This window comes from Cherax quadricarinatus, chromosome 47 (assembly GCF_038502225.1).
Source record: "Cherax quadricarinatus isolate ZL_2023a chromosome 47, ASM3850222v1, whole genome shotgun sequence".
NCBI classification, from domain to species: domain Eukaryota; kingdom Metazoa; phylum Arthropoda; class Malacostraca; order Decapoda; family Parastacidae; genus Cherax; species Cherax quadricarinatus.
The window spans coordinates 25,503,743-25,527,122 of NC_091338.1; the positions used below are offsets into that span (position 1 = coordinate 25,503,743).

At 38.9% G+C, this 23,380-nt stretch overlaps 1 protein-coding gene across 1 annotated transcript in view; it reads right to left on the minus strand.

The window, feature by feature from the left end:
- Positions 1-23,380, minus strand: part of LOC128696597 (glucose dehydrogenase [FAD, quinone]-like) — a 174,605-nt gene that overhangs the window by 84,703 nt on the left and 66,522 nt on the right. Inside the window, exon 6 of the mRNA XM_070094643.1 lies at positions 4,283-4,417. Within this exon, the coding sequence (XP_069950744.1) occupies positions 4,283-4,417 (135 nt within the window). The remainder of the gene's footprint in view (positions 1-4,282; positions 4,418-23,380) is intronic.

Genomic DNA, 23,380 nt, shown 5'->3' on the forward strand with positions numbered 1-23,380 from the left:
GTGTGTGTGTGTGTGTGTTTATGTGAGTGAATGTACTCATCTAATTGTACTCACCTAGTTGAGGTTGCAGGGGTCGAGTCCGAGCTCCTGGCCCGCCTTTTCACTGGTCGCTACTAGATCACTCTCCCTGAACCGTGAGCTTTATCATACCTCTGCTTAAAGCTATGTATGGATCCTGCCTCCACTACATCGCTTCCCAAACTATTCCACTTCCTGACTCTGTGGCTGAAGAAATACTTCCTAACATCCCTGTGATTCATCTGTGTCTTCAATTTCTGTGTCCACTTGTTGCTGTGTCCCATCTCTGGAACATCCTGTCATTGTCCACCTTGTCAATTCCTCTCAGTATTTTGTATGTAGTTATCATGTCCCCCCTATCTCTCCTGTCCTCCAGTGTCGTAAGGTTGATTTCCTTTAACCACTCCTCGTAGGACATACCTCTTAGCTCTGGGACTACTCTTGTTGTAAACCTTTGCACTTTCTCTAGTTTCTTTACGTGCTTGGCTAGGTGTGGGTTCCAGACTGGTGCAGCATACTCCAATATGGGCCTAACGTACACGGTGTACAGGGTCCTGAACTATTCCTTATTAAGATGTCGGAATGCTGTTCTGAGGTTTGCTAGGCGCCCATAAGCTGACACAGCTATTTGGTTGATGTGCGCTTCAGGAGATGCGCCTGGTGTTATACTCACCCAAAGATCTTTTTCCTTGAGTGAGATTTGTAGTCTCTGGACCCTTAGACTGTACTCCGTCTGCGGTCTTCTTTGCCCTTCCCCAATCTTTATGGCTTTGCACATGGTGGGGTTGAACTCCAGCAGCCAATTTCTGGACCAGGTCTGCAGCCTGTCCAGATCCCTTTGTAGTTCTGCCTGGTCTTCGACCGAATGAATTCTTCTCATCAACTTCTTGTCATCTGCAAACAGGGACACTTCGGAGTCTATTCCTTCCATCATATCGTTCACAAATACCGGAAACAGCATTGGTCCTAGGACTGACCTCTGTGGGACCCCGCTGGTCACAGGTGCCCACTCTGACACCTCGCCACGTACCATGACTCACTGCTGTCTTCCTGACAAGTATTCCCTGATCCATTGAAGTGCCTTCCCTGTTATCCCTGTCTGGTCCTCCAGTTTTTGCACTAATCTCTTGTGTGGAACTGTGTCAAACGCCTTCTTGCAGTCCAAGAAAATTTAGTCTACCCACCCCTCTCTCTCTTGTCGTATTGCTGTCACCATGTCATAGAACTCCAGTAGGTTTGTGACACAGGATTTCCCGTCCCTGAAACCATGTTGGCTGCTGTTGATGAAATCATTCCTTTCTTGGTGTTCCACCACTCTTCTCCTGATAATCTTCTCCATGACTTTGCATACTATACATATCAGTGACACTGGTCTGTAGTTTAGTGCTTCATGTCTGTCTCCTTTTTGAAGACTGCGACTACATTTGCTGTCTTCCATGCCTCAGGCAATCTGCCTGTTTCGAAAGATGTGTTGAATATTGTTGTTAGGGTACACATTGCGCCTCTGCTCCCTCTCTCAGGACCCATGGAGGGATGTTATCCGAGTACATTGCCTTTGAGGTATCTAGCTCACTCAGAAACCTCTTCACTTCTTCCTCGGTTGTGTGTACTGTGTCCAGCACTTGGTGGTGTACCCCACTTCTCCGTCTTTCTGGAGCCCCTTCTGTCTCCTCTGTGAACACTTTTTTGAATCTCATGTTGAGTTCCTCAAATACTTCACGATCGTTTCTTGTTGTCTCTCCTCCTTCCTTCCTTTGCCTGATTACCTGGTCCTTGACTGTTGTTTTCCTCCTGATGTGGCTGTATAACAGCTTCGGGTCAGATTTGGCTTTCGCTGCTAGGTCGTTTTCATATTGTCGTTGGGCCTCCCTTCTTTTCTGTGCATATTCATTTCTGGCTCTACGACTGCTCTCCTTATTCTCCTGGGTCCTTTGCCTTCTATACTTCTTCCATTCCCTAGCACACTTGGTTTTTGCCTCCCTGCACCTTTGGGTGAACCATGGGCTCATCCTGTCTTTTTCATTATTCCTGTCACCCTTGGGTACAAACCTCTCCTCAGCTTCCTTGCATATTGTTATATATATTCCATCATCTCATTTACTGGCTTCCCTGTCAGTTCTCTGTCCCACTGAACCCCGTTCAGGAAGTTCCTCATTCCCGCGTAGTCCCCTTTATTGTAGTTTGGCTTCGTTCGCCCGGTCCTTCCTGCTTCCCCGTCCACTTGTAGCTCTACTGTGTATTCGAAGCTTAAAAGCACATGATCGTGATGTCCTCAGTATCTGCACTGTGTGTGTGTGTGTGTGTGTGTGTGTGTGTGTGTGTGTGTGTGTGTGTGTGTGTGTGTGTGTGTGTGTGTGTGTGTGTGTGTGTGTGTGTGTGTGTGTATGTGTGTATGTGTGTGTGTGTTTGTGGAATAAGGGGTAATTATTAAAGCATTAACAAGGGTGTAAGAGAAGGGGGCAGCCAGTCCTGTTCCCCCTGATGTTGATGATATGATAAGAGAAATTATCTATAGATGTGGGCTGTAACTGTCACTTTCTTGTAGTAAACACCATTATAACTGCAGCTGATATTGTTACTTTGGTTGATACAAATAAACATAGTTTATTGAGTATAATGAATATAATGTATTATTTGAAATTACATATTAACACAAGGAAATGAAAATCCCAAGAGAATAAATAATTTCGGTAATATTATCAGCAAGTATGAAATCCCCGAGCAATTTAAATACTATATTTAGATCATTGCATACATTGATTTATAAGACAACAGTGAAGTATAAATGAGTCTAAATATTCTTTATGGAATATTTAAATCTGTTTTTAGAGATTTTAAAAGAATCACGTTGTTTTATTACAAGCAAAGTATTTTCGATCAATTATAATTAGTCTTGTTTTTGTTTTTTGTAAAATATGGCTGTAATTTTTATGTTTTTCCAAAATTTTCATTAAAATTGACTACATCAATTTTTTAAAAATAATTTGGACATAATAAAGGTTGGAATATGTTGGCCAAAAAAACTATGACGCAACAAGAATTATATAGTTGACAACAACACTTTACTAGTTGCCAGAACTACATCATCGAGGCTGATGGACTGATTACGTCGCCTTCACATCTCTACTTCTTCTGCTGACTAATCTATATTCGACTGAAGAAGCCTGCTGTGTAGGAGAAACGTTTCGGAATAAAGATACCTAACTGTTGCACATCTTTTTCTTCAACTTGTTGGTAATGTATATATAACCCCTTTCATATTCGCATCTTTGTGTAAAAATTTAGTTTAGTGTTTAGCATTTATGTTAATTCTGTGAAATATGTATTTGTTTATTCTCTGCTGCATGAAGGAAATCACACTAAAACTCGTGATTGCAAACATTAAAGAAATGCCACAGTGAAAGGAGGAAATGAATCCTGAGTTCTTTCATCTGTTTACACACACATCTTCAGAGGAATAGGTTTTATTTCCAATTTTCATTGTGGATTTACGTTTAATACTCTGCTGTATATTGCACAATAGAGCTTTGATTAATTAATGCTATTCATACGTTAGACTTATACATATACATATTAGACATAGCATACAGGGCATATATTTATTAAATGGGTCATGAATAAGTTAGACAGGCCAAAAATAAGTTAGAAATGATATACGTAAACTATACAGGGAATTCGTTAGTATTAAATACGGAAGTAGACTGATCCTACATTATTTAGACAGGTCATATGTAAGTTAGAAAGTTCAAAAATCCGTTAAACTTGTCAAGCATATGTTTGTCATACATTATTTAGACAAGTCGTGCATAAATTAGAAAGGACAGACATAAACAGGTCATATAAAAGGTAGATATGACATAGGTAAGTTAGACAGGACAAACTTTAGTTAGATAAGTCATACATAATAAGTTAGATGACTTATACAGGTTAATCAAAACATGCATTTATTGTCAGGAAGACGTCACTAGTGACCATCAGTCGCCCGACGGCTAAAATATTCGAAGTTCACCAGAATTTTATGTACCATAGAACAAAAATAGTTGTTCCAAAAACCCAACAAAATAACTACAATTTTTTTTACGATTCTAGTACTATTTATAATAATAATAATAATAATAATAATAATAATAATAATAATAATAATAATAATAATAATAATAATAATAATAAAATCATTATTATTATTATTATTATTATTTTATTATTTTCAATATTAGTAATAGTAATATCGCACTATTGTTTACATTTGATCTATGTCACTCACCAATCTGCTCTGGTCCATTGGGGTCGATGATCTGGTATCCCAGCTGTTGGCCAGCCTTGAGAATGGCATTCATAATGGGTGTACCCCAGCGCTTCGTCTCCACGCTGGCCGGGCCTCCATACCCGTGGTATGATGCTGCATCACCCACGGTGGAATAAGGTGAAGAAAAATTGCATCATAAATACAATCATTACTTGCTGTTACGACAATAATTAAATGATAAGCTTTTTTTAACAAGAGATTATATTGGTTGATTTTACCCAGACTTACTGACTTAATATAAATTCATTTTTTTGAGAAATTGATCAGAATAGCTTTTTAATAGTATATCTAAATAAAAAGGATATAATTAAGATGTTATATACTTCATTTAAATGATTTGCCGTCAAAATTATTAGGAAAAAAAGCATATTAGCTTGCCTACCACCGACTAAACTTAATCTATGAAATAATTAAAGAAATAATTCAGAGAAAAAAATCAGTGGGGGAAAAGCGACAGTTGTTGGTCTCTCTGTGTAAGAGTAAATACACTGATGATCTACTTTAAGCTCTATTTGAGGGATCAAAGTATTCTTGAATGGTGATAAACAGGCTACCAACAGTCTTAACTTTTGGTATTCCAAGGCCCCTTTAGGGACCCACATTTGGAAAGGTTCCGGAGCTTAATCTGGACACAAACAAGTGTAGAAATTGCCTCTAACCACAAGAAATCAGATAGTTCTAACTCCTTCCCGAGAGAAGTGATGAGATATGACCCTGTGTAGTTCCAGACCTGGGAAAGGAACATCTACAGTCGCTTCTAAGATGGAATAATTACTGTTTAGACTCACTTTCAAAATAATAATAATAATAAACTCTGAGAGGTGCGGATAAAATTAAGAATAATAAAAATTCTTAGAATAAGTCAATCTGTAACGTACTTGAAGTACATTCAAATCCCACAAGAAACTTTAAACTCAGTTCACCAACTAAAAAACCTAGAGGAAAAAATCCATGGAATTTCTCGTTCTCGTTTAAACCTGTTTACTGCGAGCATCCACAGTTCTTATTGAAAAATAATTGTTTTTAACAGTTACCTGAAAATATACATGATTCCGGGGGTCAACGCCCCCGTGGTCCCTGGTTCCAGATCAGGCCTTCCATTGAGTCAAAGTCTAATCAACTAGGCTATTAATGCTGGCTACTCATACTGCATCGTACGAACTACATTCCAGTTGATTTGTGGAACTTGTTCACTGTGCCTTTGAAGACACCTAGACGTTCGTTGGTAATATCCCCTATGTAAGGAAGGAGGGTGTTGAAGAGTCGGGGACCTCTAACACTAGACGAGTTCTTTCTTAGTGTACTCGCCGCACCCCTGCTTTTTATTGGTAGTACTTTCACCTGTCTGCCAAGTCTCTTGCTTTCACATGGTGCAACTCCGATGAGCAGGTTCAGGACTTGTCCCTTCAGGGTTTTCAAGGTTCTGTGTATGTTTTCTAGCTCCGCAATCACGCCTACCATGATGGGATTTTTTTTTCTTTGTAAAGCAGCAGTATGCTTGCTTGGAGAATACGAATTACTTTAAGAGTATCATCATTAGCTCAGGTGGCCGTTAAATCCAGTCTTGAGCCTAAGCTTAGCTCTGCTAACTAAACTTAAAACCTAATCTAACCAAATCTAACCTAACCTAACCCACAATAACCTAACCTGTACTAACTATTCTTGAGTCATGGAGTACCAAACATTTCTGGATTTGATTTATTAGGTTCTTTCAATTGACTTTTTTTTTTTTTTTTTTTTTTGCTAATTTTTCTTAGGATCAAAAGTCTGTTCAGTTTTTATACTTTTTATGGATTTTTTTTCTATGAATTTTTGGTTTACCAACTAAGTTGGATAGTATTTACCAGTCATAATTTGTTCAGACATTCTGAGAGCATTATCGGAGTAATGGTCTCAGAATACTGGTAGCCTTCAAAAGGCATTTAAATTTACATTAAAGATCTTGGACTTCGAAGTGCAGGTTTGAGCAAAAACCAGACAACTTTAGCACCATCCATTAAGTTTCCAGTCAACTTTAGCACCATCCATTAAGTTTCCAGTCAACTTTAGCACCATTCATTAAGTCTCCAGTCACTTTGAGCACCATTCATTAAGTCTCCAGTCACTTTGAGCACCATTCATTAAATCTCCAGTCAACTTTAGCACCATCCATTAAATCTCCAGTCAACTTTAGCACCATCCATTAAGTTTCCAGTCAACTTTAGCACCATTCATTAAGTCTCCAGTCACTTTGAGCACCATTCATTAAGTCTCCAGTCACTTTGAGCACCATTCATTAAATCTCCAGTCAACTTTAGCACCATCCATTAAATCTCCAGTCAACTTTAGCACCATCCATTAAATCTCCAGTCAACTTTAGCACCATCCATTAAGTCTCCAGTGTTAGACAGCGACTCAGTGGAGTACAATCACTCTTCTGGAAAAGTTATTAATATAAGAATCTTAGGGGAAAAAATATACAAGGGTTACTGGCACATACTGTGAAGGTTTAAATTCTCAAAGAATTTGTTTTAAAAGCGCTAGTTAGCAATTTATCCAACGTTAATATGAAACTAATGTTTCTATATCTAAGTTTAATAATGCTGAGACCATTCAACACCACTACTAATTCTACAATCAATTCTCAGAATTAGGTGAAGGTGGTTAATATATCTCATGTTTTTTTGTTAACATTAATGTTACTTATGCAGGAAGATTGTGATACGAGAATAAATTCTTGGGTACATAAAAAGTCTGCTGTGGTAGTGAAAGTTACAATCAGGTAGACATATCAAGCCATACCATGGTTGGGGATAGAACCCGCGTCGTTCTGGAGTTTAATGACTCTTCTGATAGTGGGTTCTATCCCCACCCTTGGTATGGTTTGTTTGCAATCGTGTCATTACGATTTCGTCAGTCAGGTAGACATATTCTTGTCACTGAGTATAAGCTTCTACTATCGTACAGAACATAACGTACAATAAAAAATGTGCACGAGCAATTCCCCGTCCACACAGGGGAATTGCTTTCTTTAAGCAAGCAGTAAACATACTTAGTAGACCAACTTACAGCTGAAGCAATTGGATGTAATAATGTGTTTACATTTGAAAATAAGTTCAATAAACACATTCCTTTAAGTTTCCATCTTGGTGTATTTACTCCGCCTCAAACCTTGATAACGAATGATATAAAAGTAATGCGGAACAAGCTCATATTAGGATAACTTTTGGTTCTGGTTCAGTTTCATCATGTCAAGACTTTCAAGAACGAAATTTTACACAGATAACCCGCACATAGAAGAGAGGAGCTTACGACAACGTTTTGAGAGAAGGAGGGAGTATATACAAGCCAGCAGACATTGATGAGAGCAAGATAGGTTGTAGAGGTAGTAGTAGTAGTAGTAGTAGTAATGGTGACAGTAAATGGTCCAAGTCGGACCGAAAAGTCGTGGTAAGCTCCTGTCTTCTATTTACGGGTTATTTGTGTATTGCTCCTGTCACGGTATTGTGCCTTTTTTGTTATTTACGAAATTGTCTTCAGAATTGTCGGCCCTAAGTCATTCGGATCTACACACGACCTACTCTGGGTCAGTTGAATTGCTGATGTTAAAATTGGTTTGTAAACATTTCTAAAAACATGTTGCACTTAAAAGCTAATAAAGAAATGTTGTAATAAAGAATAAGTGACAAAGTGAACTGCATTGACAAAGGAATGCTGTAATAAAAAACTTCTCTGATGACGAACTGCTTTGATAAAATACTGCTGTGATAAAGTGTTGCTGTGATAAAGTGCTGCTGTGATAAAGTGCTGCTGTGATAAAGTGTTGCTGTGATAAAGTGCTGCTGTGATAAAGTGCTGCTGTGATAAAGTGTTGCTGTGATAAAGTGCTGCTGTGATGAAGTGCTGCTGTGATAAAGTGCTGCTGTGATGAAGTGCTGCTGTGATAAAGTGCTGCTGTGATAAAGTGCTGCTGTGATAAAGTGCTGCTGTGATAAAGTGCTGCTGTGATAAAGTGCTGCTGTGATAAAGTGCTGCTGTGATAAAGTGCTGCTGTGATAAAGTGCTGCTGTGATAAAGTGCTGCTGTGATAAAGTGCTGCTGTGATAAAGTGCTGCTGTGATAAAGTGTTGCTGTGATAAAGTGCTGCTGTGATAAAGTGCTGCTGTGATAAAGTGCTGCTGTGATAAAGTGCTGCTGTGATAAAGTGCTGCTGTGATAAAGTGCTGCTGTGATAAAGTGCTGCTGTGATAAAGTGCTGCTGTGATAAAGTGCTGCTGTGATAAAGTGCTGCTGTGATAAAGTGCTGCTGTGATAAAGTGCTGCTGTGATAAAGTGCTGCTGTGATAAAGTGCTGCTGTGATAAAGTACTTCTGTGATAAAGTGCTGCTGTGATAAAGTGCTGCTGTGATAAAGTGCTGCTGTGATAAAGTGCTGCTGTGATAAAGTGCTGCTGTGATAAAGTGCTGCTGTGATAAAGTGCTGCTGTGATAAAGTGTTGCTGTGATAAAGTGCTGCTGTGATAAAGTGCTGCTGTGATAAAGTGCTGCTGTGATAAAGTGCTGCTGTGATAAAGTGCTGCTGTGATAAAGTGCTGCTGTGATAAAGTGCTGCTGTGATAAAGTGCTGCTGTGATAAAGTGTTGCTGTGATAAAGTGCTGTTGTGATAAAGTGTTGCTGTGATAAAGTGCTGCTGTGATAAAGTGCTGCTGTGATAAAGTGCTGCTGTGATAAAGTGCTGCTGTGATAAAGTGCTGCTGTGATAAAGTGTTGCTGTGATAAAGTGCTGCTGTGATAAAGTGTTGCTGTGATAAAGTGCTGCTGTGATAAAGTGCTGCTGTGATAAAGTGCTGCTGTGATAAAGTGCTGCTGTGATAAAGTGCTGCTGTGATAAAGTGTTGCTGTGATAAAGTGCTGCTGTGATAAAGTGCTGCTGTGATAAAGTGCTGCTGTGATAAAGTGCTGCTGTGATAAAAGTGCTGCTGTGATTATAAAGTGCTGCTGTGATAAAGTGCTGCTGTGATAAAGTGTTGCTGTGATAAAGTGCTGCTGTGATAAAGTGCTGCTGTGATAAAGTGCTGCTGTGATAAAGTGCTGCTGTGATAAAGTGCTGCTGTGATAAAGTGCTGCTGTGATAAAGTGCTGCTGTGATAAAGTGCTGCTGTGATAAAGTGCTGCTGTGATAAAGTACTTCTGTGATAAAGTGCTGCTGTGATAAAGTGCTGCTGTGATAAAGTACTTCTGTGATAAAGTGCTGCTGTGATAAAGTGCTGCTGTGATAAAGTGCTGCTGTGATAAAGTGCTGCTGTGATAAAGTGCTGCTGTGATAAAGTGCTGCTGTGATAAAGTGCTGCTGTGATAAAGTGCTGCTGTGATAAAGTGCTGCTGTGATAAAGTGCTGCTGTGATAAAGTGCTGCTGTGATAAAGTGGTGCTCTGATTAAATAATACATGAACAAAAATTAATTTGTGAAGTGAACTCTGCATTTATCTTTGTTTTACTTTATAAAAAACTAAATAATTTTAATTTTAACAAATTATATAAGAGGAAAACGTGAAATATTTCAGAAATCAGCAACTCTTCACAGTTTTAAGAGCGAGTTTAAGAGGGAATGTTGTGTGTGTGTGTGTTGAGGATCACTGTGTCATGGCTTCTGACGTTTTATTCCGTATTGCGACCTCATTCTTCCTGATCATTTCCTTTGCCTAATACTTAATGCTTGATCATCTTAATGGTTTCCAGGTAGTTGTTAGGGACCTGACACTTTATTGTTCCATGATTCTTTCTCTTGAACAATGTTACACTTTACAAAGATATTTGCGGTGCATACTTTTCCAAGGTAATTCCTCTGGTGTAATGTCACACGTCACTGCTGGAGGAGGAGATAGAGTTTTTCCACGTCGAGTTTTTTTTTTTTTGGGGGGGGGGGTAAGAATAAGGATTTAGAAAGGATATATAAAAACTCCCGAGTAGCGTCATTGAAATGAAAACTTTCGGTACCTTTAAAAATAGATTTGGTAAGTACATAAACGGGTATACGTGGGTGAGAGTTGGACTTGCCTAGCATGGGCCAGTAGGTCTGCCGCAGTGCTACTCCTTATTATGTTGTTATATGTATGTCTAAAATAGGTCTTCATGTTTTATATTTTCTGATATAAAGGCAATGTTTCTCAGTCACCAGTTATTACTTTTTTCAGGGACTTTGTTCTTGAAACCTGCGAATTATTTCCCTTTTTATTTGTAAATACTCTATATCAATATTTATATTTTTTTATTATTGTTTACATAACCATTCTCTTTTAGATTGTCTCTTATAAGAACATTTATAAACTTAACTGGGGTTTACCTGGAGGGGGTTTCGGGAGTCAACGCTCCCGCGGCTCGGTCTGAGACCAGAGTCTGACCAACCAGGTTGTTACTCCTGGCCTCAGGAAAACTGACGTACCAACCACAGCCCGGCTGGTCACGTACTGACTTTAGGTGACTGTCCAGTGCCTTCTTGAAGACAGCCAGGGGTCTATTGGTAATCCCCCTCATGTATGCTGGGAGGCAGTTGAACAGTCTTGACTAATTATTTTTCATACCAATATCATTATTAGTATCACGACAGAGAAGACGAAGACGAAGTTACTATGTGCTTTAAATTGTTGAAGACAATGTATATAACTATTAGAAATATGAGTATGTAACATGAAGAAGAAGTACTGTTGTAAAGGGTGTTGCACAACTTAGCATTAACATCGACAACACTCTTATTGCCAGACATAAATTCCTAGGCCTGCACCTCGATAGCAACCTGAATTTCAGCACCCATAGCCAACACATATCAAAAAAGTATCCAAAACGGTTGGGATCCTCTCTAAGATACGTTACTACATGCCAAACTCTGCTCTTCTCACACTATACCATTCACTCATATATCCCTACCTCACCTATGCTAGTTGTGCTTGGGGATCAACTGCAGCAACACACCTAAAGCCAATAATAACTCAACAAAAAGCCGCAGTAAGAATAATCATGCAATCCAACCTACATTTACAGAACCTTAAATTTCAATATTAGCCCTGACCCTAAAACACTTTCTTGATAGTTGTGACAGGACCCGTAGGCATAACACCAGACATAAACATCTCTATGACATTCCCCGTGACCGGCTAAACCTATACAAAAATTCAGTGTACATAAAAGGGCATAAAATCTGGAACACCCTACATGAAAACTTTAGAACTGCAAACACAATCATCACTTTCAAAACTACCGTTAGAAAACATCTTGTCTCCCTGACACACCTCACCGTCAGCTAACTACATAAATTGCGTATTCTCTTGTATCATACACACATAAAAACAACCTAGACCTCCCCTCGATATCTGTGATTCCCCACAATTCGCACCTACACTCGCCCAATTGACTATAAACATAGAAATACTTAATACAACTATTATCTAATGAATGTTAACTAGTCATAAGTTTGCCTGTGATACTCCAGTATAGAAACTATGTACTGTACCAAAACAAAAACATTCACATTGTTAAATTTACGAACTGCAATGCAGTTACTTAGCCTTAGTACCAATATGCTCCATAATCTGTACCAATATAGATTTCTGAATTAATCCTAGTCTGCCCGAAATGCCTAGTCATGTTAAGTGTGATAGTGGCCCTCTCTGTAATTAGTATTTTATAATATGTAAACCACACAATATCTTATAATATATAAACCCCGCATTGCAATCTCTTATATATTTTTATAGAGAATAAACTTGGTTTGATTTGATTTGATTTAATGTTATGTGGATTAAAATGCAACATTAGAGACAGGATTGTTGTGGCTGCTGACACTTCTTTGCTAATTCTTCTTAGGTACAGGTACACATAAGTACAATTAACATACCTAGTAACAAATATGTAAATAACCTTGGATAACCCTTAAAAATTAAGGCAAAGTGACTTTTTCTATTAGGGTAGTCATATAATTGCTGTTATAACAACGGCCATATATAATAAAGAGGTGTGTGTGGGTTTTCAAAACATTTAAAACAAATTGGCACACAGAGTAATAGCAAAAATGTGGTTGGAAAAAGCCCTCCATCAACCATATCTCTGCTATGGTTTAGGGAAGGTTAGTGTTGCTAGTGTTGGAAACAACGTGAAGATATATTTAGACCAAGCCATGGGAAACCTGACTGTGAATTTTGTTAAGCCCCGCCCCCATTCCCTCCAGCTGCATAACTCTTTAAACACTGGGTAATAGTTTTGAAAGATTACTTTATGATATCATCAGGTAACTTGTGCGTCACCGTAACTGTTATGACACCACGACAAGATATGCTACAACTCTGGATCAACGCTTAGTTCATGAGGTCGTCAGGGCTCTCATGCATTATCAGGGGCACGTTCATGACCTGACTCTTCCACAAGCCCTTAACGTCCTTCAATTTATCTTCACATTTCTCAACCCACGCGTCACCCACCAACTTTTACCTTATTCAACTTTTCCCTCTAACGTCGTGAGAATCATATAATTAAACAAACAATAGAAGTTATTCATAAGAACATAGAGGCTTAGCAAATATCTTTTTAATAAATTTTTCAACCACTTTTAAAAGCTTAAGTAATAATTTTTTTTCAAAATATTATGAAAACAATGGTTGTACATGATACATGGTTGTACATGATACATGGTTGTACATGATACATGGTTGTACATGATACTTGGTTGTACATGATACATGGTTGTACATGATACATGGTTGTACATGATACATGGTTGTACATGATACATGGTTGTACATGATACATGGTTGTACATGATACATGGTTGTACATGATACATGGTTGTACATGATACATGGTTGTACATGATACATGGTTGTACATGATACATGGTTGTACATGATACATGGTTGTACATGATACATGGTTGTACATGATACTTGGTTGTACATGATACATGGTTGTACATGATACATGGTTGAACATGATACATGGTTGTACATGATACATGGTTGTACATGATACATGGTTGTACATGATACATGGTTGTACATGATACATGGTTGTACATGATACATGGTTGTACGTGATACTTGGTTGTACGTGATACATGGTTGTACGTGATACATGGCTGTACGTGATACATGGCTGTACGTGATACATGGTTGTACCTGATACATGGTTGTACATGATACATGGTTGTACATGATACATGGTTGTACATGATACATGGTTGTACATGATACATGGTTGTACATGATACATGGTTGTACATGATACTTGGTTGTACATGATACATGGTTGTACATGATACATGGTTGTACATGATACATGGTTGTACATGATACATGGTTGTACATGATACATGGTTGTACATGATACATGGTTGTACGTGATACATGGTTGTACGTGATACATGGTTGTACGTGATACATGGTTGTACATGATACATGGTTGTACATGATACATGGTTGTACATGATACATGGTTGTACATGATACATGGTTGTACATGATACATGGTTGTACATGACACATGGTTGTACATGATACTTGGTTGTACATGATACATGGTTGTACATGATACATGGTTGTACATGATACATGGTTGTACATGATACATGGTTGTACATGATACATGGTTGTACATGATACATGGTTGTACATGATACATGGTTGTACGTGATACATGGTTGTACATGATACATGGTTGTACATGATACATGGTTGTACATGATACATGGTTGTACATGATACATGGTTGTACATGATACATGGTTGTACATGATACATGGTTGTTCATGATACATGGTTGTACATGATACATGGTTGTACATGATACATGGTTGTACATGATACATGGTTGTATATGATACATGGTTGTACATGATACATGGTTGTACATGATACTTGGTTGTACATGATACATGTTTGTACATGATTCATGGTTGTACATGATACATGGTTGTACATGATACATGGTTGTACATGATACATGGTTGTACATGATACTTGGTTGTACATGATACATGGTTGTACATGATACATGGTTGTACATGATACATGGTTGTACATGATACATGGTTGTACATGATACATGGTTGTACATGATACATGGTTGTACATGATACATGGTTGTACATGATACATGGTTGTACATGATACATGGTTGTACATGATACATGGTTGTACATGATACATGGTTGTACATGATACATGGTTGTACATGATACGTACATGATACATGGTTGATACGTACATGATACATGGTTGTACATGATACATGGTTGTACATGATACATGGTTGTACATGATACATGGTTGTACATGATACATGGTTGTACATGATACATGGTTGTACATGATACATGGTTGTACATGATACATGGTTGTACATGATACATGGTTGTACGTGATACATGGTTGTACGTGATACATGGTTGTACATGATACATGGTTGTACATGATACATGGTTGTACATGATACATGGTTGTACATGATACATGGTTGTACATGATACATGGTTGTACATGATACATGGTTGTACATGATACATGGTTGTACATGATACATGGTTGTACATGATACATGGTTGTACATGATACATGTTTGTACATGATACATGGTTGTACATGATACATGGTTGTACATGATACATGGTTGTACTTGATACATGGTTGTACGTGATACATACATGATACATGGTTGTACATGATACATGGTTGTACATGATACATGGTTGTACATGATACATGGTTGTACATGATACTGATACATGGTTGTACATGATACATGGTTGTACATGATACATAGTTGTACATGATACATGGTTGTACATGATACATGGTTGTACATGATACATGGTTGTACATGATACATGGTTGTACATGATACTTGGTTGTACGTGATACATGGTTGTACGTGATACATGGCTGTACGTGATACATGGTTGTACATGATACATGGTTGTACATGATACATGGTTGTACATGATACATGGTTGTACATGATACATGGTTGTACATGATACATGGTTGTACATGATACATGGTTGTACATGATACATGGTTGTACATGATACATGGTTGTACATGATACATGGTTGTACATGATACATGGTTGTACATGATACATGGTTGTACATGATACATGGTTGTACATGATACATGGTTGTACATGATACATGGTTGTACATGATACATGGTTGTACATGATACATGGTTGTACATGATACATGGTTGTACATGATACATGGTTGTACATGATACATGGTTGTACATGATACATGGTTGTACATGATACATGGTTGTACATGATACATGGTTGTACATGCCAAAAGCCCCTTAGTATGCAAAGAATTTCTGGCAAACTTAAAAATTAACTTAAGATTAGGAAGGCAATAATAGTTCATATGGTCATTAGATAATTTACACTGAGTACAAGTGAACTGAATATTCTATTAGATAATGCTACATGGCTTAAGTCTAGTAGAGAATAATTAATTCAACGGTGAGCATCTGGCTCAGCAGTAATTTTAACGCCATGTTTGGCTTTACCAGCATTACCATTACAAAACGGAGAAAATCTCAACCATTGGCTATCGAGGACTTTCTCAGATTTTTAAAAATATAGAAACAATGAGCAATGCATTTTAGTCCGACAGTACGCACACAAGAACAAATATATAATAAAAACAAGTATATAAGTAAAAATATTGAAAATATATGGAATTTAAAACAAAAAGACTGATAAAGTGCTTATGAAAGTGAGTTAATATTTGAAGAAACAATGGTGCTGAGGTGATGGTGAGAGAGCTGGTGAGTGTATGAATGATGGGTGTGTGAATGATGGGTGTGTGAATGTTGGTGTGTGAATGTTGGTGTGTGAATGATGGTGTGTGAATGATGGTGTGTGAATGATGGTGTGTGAATGATGGTGTGTGAATGATGGTGTGTGAATGATGGTGTGTGAATGATGGTGTGTGAATGATGGTGTGTGAATGATGGTGTGTGCATGATGGTGTGTGAATGATGGTGTGTGAATGATGGTGTGTGAATGATGGTGTGTGAATGATGGGTGTGTGAATGATGGGTGTATGAATAATGGGTGTGAATGATGGGTGTGTGAATGATGGGTGTGTGAATGATGGGTGTGTGAATGATGGGTGTATGAATAATGGGTGTGAATGATGGGTGTGTGAATGATGGGTGTGTGAATGATGGGTGTATGAATAATTGGTGTGAATGATGGGTGTGTGAATAATGGGTGTGTGAATGATGGGCGTGTGAAGGATGGGTGTGTGAATGATGGGTGCGTGAATGATGGGCGTGTGAATGACGTGTGTGTAAATAATGGGTGTGTGAATGATGGGTGTGTGAATGATGGGTGTATGAATAATGGGTGTGAATGATGGGTGTGTGAATGATGGGTGTATGAATGATGGGTGTGAATGATGGGTGTGTGAATGATGGGTGTGTGAATGATGGGTGTGTGAATGATGGGTGTGTGAATGATGGGTGTATGAATAATGGGTGTGAATGATGGGTGTGAATGATGGGTGTGTGAATGACGTGTGTGTAAATAATGGGTGTGTGAATGATGGGTGTGTGAATGATGGGTGTATGAATAATGGGTGTGAATGATGGGTGTGTGAATGATGGGTGTGTGAATGATGGGTGTGTGAATGATGTGTGTGTGAATGATGGGCGTGTGAATGATGGGTGTGTGAATGACGTGTGTGTAAATAATGGGTGTGTGAATGGTGGGTGTGTGAATGATGGGTGTATGAATAATGGGTGTGAATGATGGGTGTGTGAATGATGGGTGTATGAATGATGGGTGTGAATGATGGGTGTGGGAATGATGGGTGTGTGAATGATGGGTGTGTGAATGATGGGTGTGCGAATGACGAGTGTGTGATTGGTGGATGTATGAATGATGGATGCATGAATGATGGATGTATGAATGATGGATGTATGAATAATGGATCTATGAATGATGGATGTATGAATGGTGGATGTATGAATGATGGATGCATGAATGATGGATGTATGAATGATGGATGTATGAATGGTGGATGTATGAATGATGGATGTATGAATGATGGATGTATGAATGATGGATGTATGAATGATAGATGTATGAATAGTGGATGTATGACTGATAGATGTATGAATGGTGGGTGTATGAATGGTGGATGTATGAATGGTGGATGTATGAATGGTGGATGTATGAATGATGGATGTATGAATGGTGGATGTATGAATGGTGGATGTATGAATGGTGGATGTATGAATGGTGGATGTATGAATAGTGGATGTATGACTGATGGATGTATGCTGGGTGTATGAATGGTGGATGTATGAATGGTGGATGTATGATTGATGGATGTATGATTGATGGGTGTATGAATGACTGGTGTATGAATGATGGATATGTGAATGGTGGGTGTATGAATGATGGATGGAGAAGAGTGGGCGCATGGATGGTGGATGGATGAATAGTGGGTGAAAGGAGTGGAAATATAGTGGGCGGATATAATATGAGTGGATAAATAGTTAGAGAACTGATGGTGGGTGGATGATTGGTAGATGTATGATTGGTTTGTAAGTGGTGGGTGAATGATTACTGGATGGATAGCTGTTGCTAGATTGTGAGATGGAGAATGGATGGATGAAATGTAGCTGGATGGTTGTTAGATGGATAGCTGATGGATGAAAGGTGGGTGGATGGTTAGAGTGAAGTGGCAGAAGATACAGATACGATTGATAAATACACATGCGGAGTTACGAGATCCATTATTGATGAGGTTTCGCCCAGACACTGACCGAAACGTTGTCAACAAAGAATCTCACATTACACTTTCGTTTTATCCATGTAATGGATGATTTGTAAAGTAAAAGGACACAAGTGCAACTAATGTGACATTTATTGTGGCAACGTTTCGCTCTCCAGGAGCTTTATCAAGCCATTACAAACAATACATGGACACAGAGGGTATATAAAGGCTCAGAGTGAGGTGAATACTAGTGAGGTACCATTTCACCTCACTAGTATTCACCTCACTCTCTTTATATACCCTCTGTGTCCATGTATTGTTTGTAATGGCTTGATAAACTTTCAGTAAATGTCACATTAGTTGCACTTGTGTCCTTTTACTTTACATATTGTCGGTAATTCTACCAACTTTATTACAATAATGGATGATTGTTGGATGGGTGGTGGGTGGATGGATAGTGGATGAATGGTGGAAGAACGGATGGTCAGTGGATGGTTGTTGAATGGATGAAAGTTGAAGGGATAATTTTTGGACGGATGGTGGGTGGATGGTTTTTGGGTGGGCAGTGCAGAAATTGATGGATGTGGGTGCTTGGATGGGTGGATGTGTTTATGGATGAACTGTGGGTGGATGAGAGGTTAGTGGATGGACTATGGGTGGAACAATGGAAGATACAGTAGTGGTGGCGGTGGATAGATAGTGGAGGAATGAATAGTGGGCGCATAGGTAGTGGATGGATGGACGGTGTATGGATGAATAGCGGGTGGCTCGATGAAAGGTGGATGAGTGTTGAGTAGGTGGATGGTAAGTGGATGAACAGTGGATTGGTAGTAGATGGTGGATTAATAAATGTATCTAACAGCCCAGCACTGGACACACTCTCAGACTTCCTGTCACGAATTTCGGACATAAACATCATGAACAAACTGACGGCCTTGTTAACGCCACCTTTCCCTTCATGAACGACCCCACTGACGTAGCAATCAACGCACTTAGAGGTTCAACAGCAACACCAATTTCCTCTCTCACACACAAGGATGTTATAGAAGTAGTTGACCTTTGCATAAACTTTTACCTGTTTGGAAATGCGGAGTTCACTCAGTGACTTGTTGGCAAACATCTACCTGACGGCGGTACGTGGATGGCACACTGATAATATACACAACGAGGCTCAACATACACAGCCAACTCGATCAGATCATCACATTACAACCCACCAGTAAGATTACCTTGAACTTAAGAAAGAATCTCAGTTTCCCTTCCATTACGTCCTTCTATGCAGATCCCAGGACAACAAAAATCTCACATCGATTGAAGTTCATAGAAACCTTCAGCGATCTGATATACTGTTACATCACTTATTAACGAAGGGCAGCTATTGGTTTCAGTTTTAATAATTTCTGCATTTGCTGTCCTTTTTTTTTCTCTAGGTAGAATAGACCTACATACTACAAATATTTACCAGATTTCAAAAGCCATTCCTCTTCTTTATGCAAGAATGCAGATGGAGAGTGAAGGCCATCCTTGATTCATCACCTAGGAGACACCAACAACTGCATCATCTACATTCATCAGAGAACTCACTAGTAGGCGTATCAAACACTAACCTTTACGTACTGTCAGTTACTACGCAATTCCTTATGGTAACTCTCTTTAGAAAAACGCAAGAGAAACAAACTATATGGAGCTTCCCTTTTTCTATAACAGTTTTACAAAAATTAGGGAATTAACCCGTAAACGGTCCAGGCAGATCTACGTTCACATGTGTAGTGCTCCGAAAGTAGATCTACGTTTTTTTTTACATATTTTCAAATATAACAAAAAAAGTAGATCAAAGTTTTTTTACACATTTTCAAATGTAAAAAAGAAGATCTACTTTTTTTACATACTTTCAAATGTTGAAAAAACGTATATATATGTTTGGACCGTTTACGGGTTAAAGTATCGCCGTAATGCTGGCGTTTAAGATTATCAAACAACTTTACTCAGTACACCACCACACAGCAGTTTAGCAGCTGCTGAACCTGAGCAGCTGCTGAACCTGAGCAGCTGCTGAACCTGAGCAGCTGCTGAACCTGAGCAGCTGCTGAACCTGAGCAGCTGCTGAACCTCACTTCTCACGGACCTTTCCGACTGCATAAGTTTATATTCGTTGTACCCGTATATGCTACAGTGGGCAACACTGTCGCCAACAGCTACAAATGGCGAAGCGGCCATAAAGTGTGATGAATCTGAATGTGCCACATTTTGGCTCTCACAATAAAATATAAACTTTTTTCCTAACTGTGTGTGCTGATTCCAACTTAACATTCCATATCCTGCCATATGAATGACTAATTGATGAATTGTTACCAGCCAATACTTTCCTTTTTATTCAAGAATTTAAAAACTCAACCTGCTTTTGCATAAATTCAAAAGGACGATTTGACACATTTTTGCAAACCTGATCAGATTACTGGGAAAAGATGAGATGTGTACTCGACACGAAGCGGCAATTTTACGTAAAGTGAATGAAAAACTTGCCTCAGAAATATGAATCAGGTTTTTCTGATTTCACTGACTTCAAAACTGAGACTTCATTTCATTCTTGTAAATTATTCTTCATAGTTTGAATCCTGGAGTTTACCTGGAGCGGGTTTCGGGGGTCAACGCCCCCGCGGCTCGGTCTGAGACCAAGCCTCGCGGTGGATCAGGGTCTGATCAACCAGGCTGGTACTGCTGGTCGCACGCAAACTGACGTATGAACCACAGCCCGGCTGGTCAGGTACTGACTTTGGGTGCCTGTCCAGTGCCTCCTTGAAGACAGTCTATTGGTAATCACCCTTATGTATGCTGGGAGGCAGTTGAACAGTCTTGGGCCCCTGACACTTACTGTATTGTCTCAGTGTACTCGTGGCTCCCCTGCTTTACATCGGGAGAATGTTGCATCTCCTGCCAAATCTTTTGCTTTCATAGGGAGTGATTTTCAAGTGCAAGTTTGGTAATAATCCCTCCTGGATTTTCCAAGTGTATATTGTGGTTCGTACATCAGTTTGCGTGCGACCAACAGTAAGAGCCTGGTTGACCAGACCCTGATTCACCACGAGGCCTGGTCTCAGACCGAGCCGTGGGGGAGTTGACCTCTGAAACTCTCTCCATGTATACTCCAGGTATATCTCTCGCCTGCATTCCTGGGAATATAAATCAAGGGACTTCAACCGTTCCCAGTAATTCAGGTACCTTATCGTATTAATGTGTGTCGTGAAAGTTCTTTGTACATTCCCCTGATAAGCATTTTCTCCTGCCTTGAAGGGGGCAGTTAGTGTACAGCAGTATTCCAGCCTAGAGAGAGAGAGCAATCAATTTGAAGAGAATCATGGGCTTGGCATCCCTAATTTTGAAGGTTCTCATTATCCATCCTATCATTTTTCTAGCAGATGCGGTAGATACATTGTTGTGGTCTTTGAAGGTGAGATCCTCTGACATTATCACTCCCAGGTCTTTCACATTACTTTTTCGCTCTATTGTACGGTTAGAAGTTCTTGTATACCCTGATACAGTTTTAATTTCCTCAAGTTTTCCATATCTGAGCAGATGAAATTTTTCTTCATTGAACTTCATATTGTTTTGAGTGGCCCATTTGAAGATTTGGTTGATGTTTTCTTGGAGTTTCGCGGTGTCTTCGATGGAGGTCACTGGCATATTAATCCAGGTGTCATCCTCAAAGGAAGACACTGAGCTATGGCTTACATCTCTGTCTATATCAGATATGAGGATGAGGAATAGAATGGGAGTGAGTACTGTGCCTTGTGGAACAGAGCTTTTCACCGTAGCTGCCTCAGACTATACTCTGTTTACTATTACTGTTTGTGTTCTATTTGTTAGAAAGTTACAGATCCATCTTCCAACTTTTCCAATTATTCCTTTATCACGCATTGTGTGCGCTACTGCACCATGGTCACATTTGTTGAAAGCTTTTGCAAAGTCTGTGTATACTATATCTGCATTTTGTTTAACCTCTACAGCATTCAGGACCTTGTCATAGTGGTCCAGTAGCTGGGACAGGCAGGAGCGACCTGCTACGATTCTGGGCCTGGGGCAGAGTGCATGGGCATGTAATTTATTGCCTTTTCAAAATCTTGTGGTGTTTGGATAATATCCAAGATTTTTTGAGATGACAAAATTTTGGGTCTCGTTCATAAAGAATTAATTTAGATTGTCTGGGTAAACGACTCGCTGAACACTGAGTTGTATTCGGACTTCAATATCTCACTCATTTCTTTGCTGTCATCTGTATTTGTCCTATCTCACCTAAACCCAATACTTAATGTTCTTTTTTCCTTAGATTTGGCACACGAGAATTTGGCAAAATCCTTCAGTCAGAGACGTGAGGTAATATATTTGTATGTGAGTCGACGTTCTCAACCATGGGAATTAAATCAAAATATAAGTATCAAATTGATGATGTCAATACAGAGGTGAAGCTGAAAAGTGAATGAGTTTCAAAGTTCAGTCAACATTTTTGCAACATGTCAGACAAAACAATTATCAAATTTTCTCATATTTTTTTTCGATTTAAGCCATTTTTTTTTCGCCTAAATCAGTTGAAACTGAATAGTCATAAAATTCGCATTATCAATAAGTTTGTTCAAACAGTCTTTCACATTTTTTTTTTAATTTTCAATTGAGTGGCCTAATTTCTCAAATTTTGCATTATGTGATGATTTCACTTACTCACCACATCTATGGTTACTTATAAAAATAAGTTACGTCACTTATGCTCTAGTGATTGCATTTTTTTCACTAATAGTAGATGGTAGATTGATGTCTGTAGGTTACCAGTAGTCGCTTCTGAGACGCACCCTTCCCGCGGTCTGGTTCTAAAGCAAGCCTCCTGGTTGCTGTCCTGATTGATCAGGCTGTAGGTATATACTGCTTGCATTCTAATGTATACACCACAGCCCAGCTGAACAGAAACTAACCAGAGAAACTTTTTATTTCTGTTTTATTTCTTAGGAAATGAAACATCCATCTGCCCATCTTTCCGTTATTTTTTTGCATATATTTTGAGTACAATTACGCCATAATCACACTTGTCAAAAGTTTTTGAAAGTCTTCACTATATCTGCAATATCTTGATTATGTAGGACATCAGGTCAACTAGTCCACAGTTACTTGCAAATGTTTTGCTGTCAACTTTGTTTAGTGGAGCTTCAGCGGAATCTTTAATGAATGTGGGATGATTCCAGTGTCCAGGCGTCGTCATGGAATATTTAAGGCACGAGAGACTGGTTTCTTGTAATTCTTGAAGGACAGGGAGTTCCACG